The sequence below is a fragment of the Aplysia californica genome, unplaced genomic scaffold, assembly GCF_000002075.1.
Source record: "Aplysia californica isolate F4 #8 unplaced genomic scaffold, AplCal3.0 scaffold01437, whole genome shotgun sequence".
NCBI classification, from domain to species: Eukaryota; Metazoa; Mollusca; class Gastropoda; order Aplysiida; family Aplysiidae; genus Aplysia; species Aplysia californica.
Genome location: NW_004798707.1, coordinates 179 through 7009, shown reverse-complemented (window position 1 = coordinate 7009; position 6831 = coordinate 179). Strand labels below are relative to the sequence as shown.

Genomic DNA, 6831 nt, shown 5'->3' with positions numbered 1-6831 from the left:
TCTCTCTCTCTCTCTCTCTCTCTCTCTCTCTCTCTCGCCTTTCTCAAGGACTCTCCTCAATGACTCATCACCCAAAAAACCATGTCTACAACAACTTTGCAGGCCATTAGGGCTTGGCGATGAGTCGCTTTAGCAAAATCCGGATAATACGTCAGTGCAGCTTTTCGGCAATTCGGTACCCCAGACATACAAAGTTCTATCTGGACGGAACCTACTTTTGTTTGTTTTGTTTTGTTTTTGTAAAGTGTTTTACGGCGCTCGCAACTGCATAAGGTCATATGAGCGCGTGGGACATACCTAATATTTTCAGTTGGTAGGAAATTTTGAATTTTGCCCGGGTGGCGGCCGAAGCCTACTCTTATCGATTTTAGACCACCAAGGGATCTTTAACGTGCGCAACTTGCACACAGGCCCTCCGAGATTTTTCGCCCTTCTCCGAGAAGGCTAGGTGTAGATCTTTCCTACCAGAAGATCAGGGGTGTGGCAGAAAGACAGCAGTAAGGAGGAGCCAAGGAGTAGCAGTAGAAAGGCTGCAGAAAGAGTCAGGAGCCCAGAGGAGGGGGCAAAGGAGGTGAGGGGGTGGGGGCAGAAAATGGAAATGAAAGCAGACAACAGAACATTGCTAGAGAGCAGGAAAGGGGTTGAAAGGAGACAATTTTAGAGAAGAAAATGTTTTGGTCGCTACCCGGATTCGAACCCGGGACATTTGAATGAGAGGCCAACACCTTAACCTCTAAGCCACGAGAGCCCCCAACCTACTTTTGAGAAATTTGACGTCAAAGCTTTTGAGTTTCACAAAATGTCAAGCTTTTTCGAAAGCAATTCTTTGAATATCTGGATAACAGCTTTGAAAAAATTCACGGTTTTGATAGAGCAGATAGAGAATTAGACTTCTGATCTCAAGGTGTTAGATCTAGTAACGCAATACGACCAACAAATATGCTCTTTTTCATATTTAGCCCCACTTGTTTGGAACAGGCTTCAAAAACCCCAACAGAGAAGCAGAAAATCTAAAAAAAATTTAGAAGAAACTAAAAGTAAAAGCATTTCTATTTTCATCATATTTCGATTAAACAGAATCCATCCAAGCTGTAGATCGTTGTGAGTTTGTATGTGCGTATGTGCATAATATGTACGTATGTGTGTATGTGTGTATGTATGTGTGTGTGTGTGGTGCGTGCGTGAGGGAACATGTGTTTGCACGAGTATGTAACACTATATACCTTTAAAATTGATTTGTAAATCCATAATATGTATCATGTTAAGCGCATAGAGCATTGCATAAGTGGATATGCGCTATATAAATGCAATCCATAATTATTATTTATGTTAGATAGAATTTTGTAATTCTGATTCAAAGTAGCTAATTGTGTTATTTATGAACCGCTTCGACAAACAGATTACAACCACTTCGACAATTAGTGGGTACACACATTTCGCCCAACGGGTTATGAAAGATAATTAAGAGTCTCATCATTCGGATAATGTTTTATCGAGAATTATCTTGTTATCCGGATATTATGTTGTCAAGATAAGTTATTCGGATGTCCTTGCTCTGCCCCGAGTGCACACATACCAGTCCGTAACCTTTTTGCACTGTGCGTTACGGTTCTGAGTACGTGGGAGCTCCTCGTGTTGTGCATGCGATATGCGCGTGCTTGTTGCTGGTGAGGTAAGGATGGTTCATCAGGACGTGGTAAATTGTTGTTATGTTATAATAATAATAATTATAATAATAGATAGCATTTGTATAGCGCATATCCCCGCTCAAGTGCAGGCTCTATGCGCTTTACACTATATTATTACCCCAGCAGACCATAGAACACTCAGAAACATTTTCAGTTTCCCGGGAAGCATACAGTGCGAGCAGCCGATTAAGCGCTCAAACACTAACAAACTGACAAGATCTTTCGTCGTCTATTGCCGGGTACCCATTCCCACCTGGGTGAAGTGAGGAAAATTAAATTCGTGTAATGTGCCTTTCCCAAGGACACAACGTCGGGCCACGACCTTACGGTTGCGAGTCCGATAGCCTGACCACTAGGCCACCGACGCTCTGACTCTACTTATTACGCCGAAAAAGTGGGAAGAGCGTCTCGCTGTCAACTCGCGACCGCAGTACTTTTTTGTCGTATCTCCATTTTTTAACAGTGAAATTGTGACTTCTTCTTAAGCTCACTCTTTGTTGTGAACTGCTTTCACTGTTATTAAAAATGGAGATGCGACACGAAAGCACTGAGGTCGCGAACTCACAATGACGCCTCGCCGTCACCAACTCGGGTTGAGCGGTTTGCGTGACGTCACCTGACTGGACAGGGGACAATTTTACATGGCCATTTAAGAGCTGGTGCTTCAAGGTAGACAAAAACTAATTAAATTTTTGAAATCAGCGTCCTCAAATTAAGGTGGTCACCGAGCAGAATTACATTTTAACTTTTAATGCAATATTTAAGAACATTTGTGTTTTTTTCCCCCAAATAAATTATGCTTCATCAATACCACCTGTGTTGTGGTGCAACTAATTTTTTTCTTTGATCTAGACCTAGAAATCTAGATCTAGGCTTTACTGTGTCAGTAGAGTGTGTGATTTTGAAGAGACGAGGCCTGTGTAGTTTTCCGTTGTGTGTCTAGAGATCTATTTATCTGGCTGTGTTGTGTCTTGTCAAAATGGATGTCGAAGTACTCATTGCGTGCGTGTACAAAAGAAGCCCTATTTGGGATAAACGTCATAAACTGCATGCCAACAGGAATGTAATCGACAAATTATGGACAGAGATTGCAGCAGAAATGAAATGTGAAGGTAAGAAAATCGGTTTATTCACATAATTAATGTTTACATTCTAAGTCATTCTTGTATGACAATGAATGATAATAATAATATAGAGTCTATGCATAACAATAATGATGATGATTACCATCATCAAGATCATAATCGTCTCTCTGCTCTCTCTCTCTCTCTCCCTCCCCTCCCTCTCCCTCTCTTACCCTCCCTCTCCCTTCCTCCCTCTCCCCTTCACTCTCCCCCTCCCTCTCTCTCTCCCCCTCCCTCCCTCCCCCCTCTCTCTCCCTCCCCCTCTCCATCTCCCCCCCTCTCTCTCTCTCTCTCTCTCTCTCTCTCCTCTCTCTCTCTCTCTCTCTCTCTCTCTCTCTCTCTCTCTCTCTCTCTCTCTCCACAACTCCCTTAGTTGTACACTAAGGGATTGTTGGCAAAATAGGTTGTGTAAATGTCTCTTACACCTTTAGCATTGTTAGTTGGTCTGCCAGCAAGCTCCCAGGCTACACCCGATCTCGGGAATGACACGTCAGTAAGGTTTTGAACCATGCCTTCCCTGTCTATAATGGTGTTGTGAAGGATGCAAACACACTTGATGATCTTGTCTGCAAGGTTAACACCAGTGTCAATACATTTGGACAAAATGCACCATTTGGAGTTCAGTATCCCAAAAGAACACTCCACCACCTTCCTGCACCTTGACAATCTGTTATTGAAACATTCCTGGTCCAAAGGGAGATTGCCTCCACTGTATGGTTTCATGAGGAATGGGAGAAGAGGATATGCCTCATCTGCAACAAACACATAGGGTGCCACAACATTGGACTGCGGCAGAGGCGCAGGTTCGGGTAAATTTAATGTGTTGTTCATAAGAGCTTGGTATAGCCCTGAAGCTTGAAATGTTCCCCCGTCGCTCTGTTTCCCATACCCACCCACGTCGACTGCAATGAATCTATATTGTGCATCAACTGCAGCTTGTAGAACTACAGAATAATACTTTTTATAGTTAAAAAACAGATCCTGTGTTTGCGGGGCACTTCACTCGGATGTGCTTCCCATCAACTGCCCCTACGCAGTGGGGGAAGTTCCATATGTCAAAGAAATCTGTGGCTATAGTTTTGAAAGTTTCAACAGCTGGGACTGGCATATGTTGAGTATGAAGTTCATCCCAAAGAATGCCAACAGTTTCGGAGACAATAGCAGCAACAGTAGATGCCCCCATCCTGAAGCTAAAGGCGAGGGCCTGGAATGATGATCCGGTAGCCAGATACCTGCAAACAAAGTACATTCTGTTCATGTAAAATGAATTGCAAATACATGCATACATGATTGTTCAATTTTATTCACATTTCCAGGATCTACTCTGCGGAAAAAATGGAAGTATCTGCGGGACAACTTTTCCGCTGAGTACAGCAAGCGACCTGTTAGTCGATCTGGCGACGGCGCTGACAACTACCCTCAATCAAAATGGACATATTTCAGATCATTACTTTTTCTTAAAGATATTGTTGCTCCAAGGGCCTGCTCTGGCTCTATCGAGTCAACACCGCTGCCAGTGCCAGCAACACCAGGTGGCACATGCGATGAACAACCTCAACTTTACATAGATAATGCTGAAGAGGGACAAAGTGTATTAGATCTAGAGTCAATTCTCGTAGAGGGCAGCGTGGCTGCAGAATCACAAGAGTCGACTGAGCAATTTCCGGCCGTGGAAAGAGTCATCGAGGAAACAGATGGGAGGCAAGTTCAGTTTACTGGTGGCGCTGGTACTTTCCCCAAAACCCCATCAACTTCACGGGCGATGAAAAGAAAGAGTCGACAGGATGACCACTACCAGCAGAGAATGTGTGATATAGAAGAGAGAAAATTACAGTACCTATTCGACAAACAGGCGAGGAAAAGAGACAACGAGGATGCTGATACCGACTTAATGTTCTTGAAGACACTGCTGCCCCATATCAGGCTGATACCGCAGCACATGAAGTTGAGATTTCAGAGTAAAGTGCAGGCAGTGATTGAAGAATTTGCCTACAGTAACAATCAGAACTTTTCTCAAATACATGTGCAAACAGAATCACTCTATCAGAGCTACTCTACATCACATTCACCATCACTTTCTCATTCCCCTTCTCCAACCACTTCTTTTGATTCTGCACAACAGTTGAGACATTGGTAACAAACAATAGTATTGATGAAATGTGCCAGAAATGACTTTCAATTTTTGTTCATTCTATTTTTTCTCTTGCCGTATTTAGTTCAAATCACATTATGTACATTGTAGGCCTATGTCAGTCAGGTATGGTTTGACAAGGAAGTTTTCTTTAAGGAAGTTTTCTTTCTTTCTTTCTTCCCTCTTATCTGTTGGTAAGACGTCCGCAATCAACGCAGTCATTTTTTTGCTAAAGATTTTTAAAATCAGGATTTTTTAAAAATCTGTAGATCTAGATCAAACTGAATATTTTTAAAATCAAAAGTTCATTTAAAATTATGATTTTTTACCCAAAAAGTTCAATTGATTGAAATAAAATATTGGATAATGAGCGTAAGTTATGGTAGGCTACTATAACTATGATTCCTTTTCGTAAGGTAACATATCTCAGGTGTAGATCTAGAGGTATGTTATTCAAAAATGAAGTAGTGGTCTTCATGAAGTACATGTATTTCATTTCTTTTCGTTTCTATGTAACAGGAAAGCGTACATAAAGCATTGTGTGTCCTGAATTTTTAATTAAAACTAAAAAAGATCTAGTCTAGATCTAGATCTAATATAAAATGTGTTTGTGTGAAAGTGTGTTTATCTTGTGTGTTTGTGAAAAACCAGTCTGTCTGTCATCTTTCTTTCCTTTTTTCCTTCTTTTTCTTTATGCTTGTTCATGTCTGTCTGTTTCTGTCTATCCACCCACCCATCTATCCATCCATCCATGCATCCACCCATCCATCCATCCATCTATTTAATTTATCACACTCACCTCAATGTCACCACCAAACGCTCTTCTGGAAGAATAGGGCGATGCCAGTTGCACCAAGTCTTGATCAGTCGATGTTCAATCTTGTCGAGCACATAGCGAAAAGTTTCAATGCTCATTCTTGTGTAGGAGTAAAAGCGATCTGGGTATGATTTTAATTGTTTGAAAAGATGGTGATATTCTCCCAGATGTGGCCTTTCCTTATTGATGTCATGTACATTTGTAGATCTACCATGACGTGCTGTCCTTAATTTAGGGAACAGACTATCCAGAAGAAAAAATTCATCGTCGGATGACGAGTCCATTCTTGTAAATTTGCAATCACTCAAGACCTAGAACTAGATGTCTAGACGGTAGATGTAGGCAGACTAGACAACAGTGGATCTAAAATATGCAGCGCGAGCTTAAAAGGAGCGGCAATAGGCGCCCTCTATGTGGAGTCAAGCAGACACCGACTGGCGCCTGTCGGCGTCGATCTTCAGCCGCTTAAGTTTCGGCGTTCTTTATGTTATCGCCCTTAGAAAAATGACGTTCTACTTTCCTTAACCCTATCCGTACGTCATGTTTTACTATCGTATCCATACGACGTGGGGAACTCTGTGCCACCACTTAACCCTATCCGTACATCGTCTTTTACTATTTTGTATCCATACGACGTGGGGAACTCTGTGCCACCACTTAATCCTATCCGTACATCGTGTTTTACTATCGTATCCATACGACGTGGGGAACTCTGTGCCACCACTTAACGCTATCCGTACGTCGTGTTTTACTATCGAATCCATACGACGTGGGGAACTCTGTGCCACCACTTAACCCAATCCGTACGTCGTGTTTTACTATCGAATCCATACGACGTGGGGAACTCTGTGCCACCACTTAACCCTATCCGTACATCGTCTTTTACTATTTTGTATCCATACGACGTGGGGAACTCTGTGCCACCACTTAATCCTATCCGTACGTCGTGTTTTACTATCGTATCCATCCGACGTGGAGAACTCTGTGCCACCACTTTCCAAATAGGAGATTTACTCGTCAATCCGATCCGTACGCTTTGCATAGCAGTCCGTCAAAATGATTTTTTGAGAA

At 42.3% G+C, this 6831-nt stretch overlaps 2 protein-coding genes across 3 annotated transcripts; one reads left to right on the top strand and one right to left on the bottom strand.

The window, feature by feature from the left end:
* The first annotated feature begins 1608 nt into the window (after positions 1–1608).
* LOC106013889 lies at positions 1609–5546 on the top strand. Of its 2 annotated transcripts, none has more exons than XR_001185472.2 (2): positions 1609–1696; positions 4129–5546. XR_001185472.2 is itself a non-coding variant. In XM_013090712.2 (2 exons), the coding sequence occupies exons 1-2, from the start codon at positions 2668–2670 to the stop codon at positions 4947–4949; spliced, it is 954 nt and encodes a 317-aa protein (XP_012946166.1). In that variant the 5' UTR covers positions 2388–2667; the 3' UTR covers positions 4950–5546. The 2 variants fall into 2 exon arrangements, 1 of the variants encoding a protein (XP_012946166.1); XM_013090712.2 differs by lacking the exon at positions 1609–1696 and adding an exon at positions 2388–2800.
* LOC118479023 (protein ALP1-like) lies at positions 3103–6286 on the bottom strand. Its single transcript, XM_035973574.1, is given in 3 exon segments — positions 3103–3788; positions 3790–4044; positions 5743–6286. Coding segments are annotated over 3 exon segments (1164 nt in total). The 5' UTR covers positions 6045–6286; the 3' UTR covers positions 3103–3181.
* Positions 6287–6831: the final 545 nt, after the last annotated feature.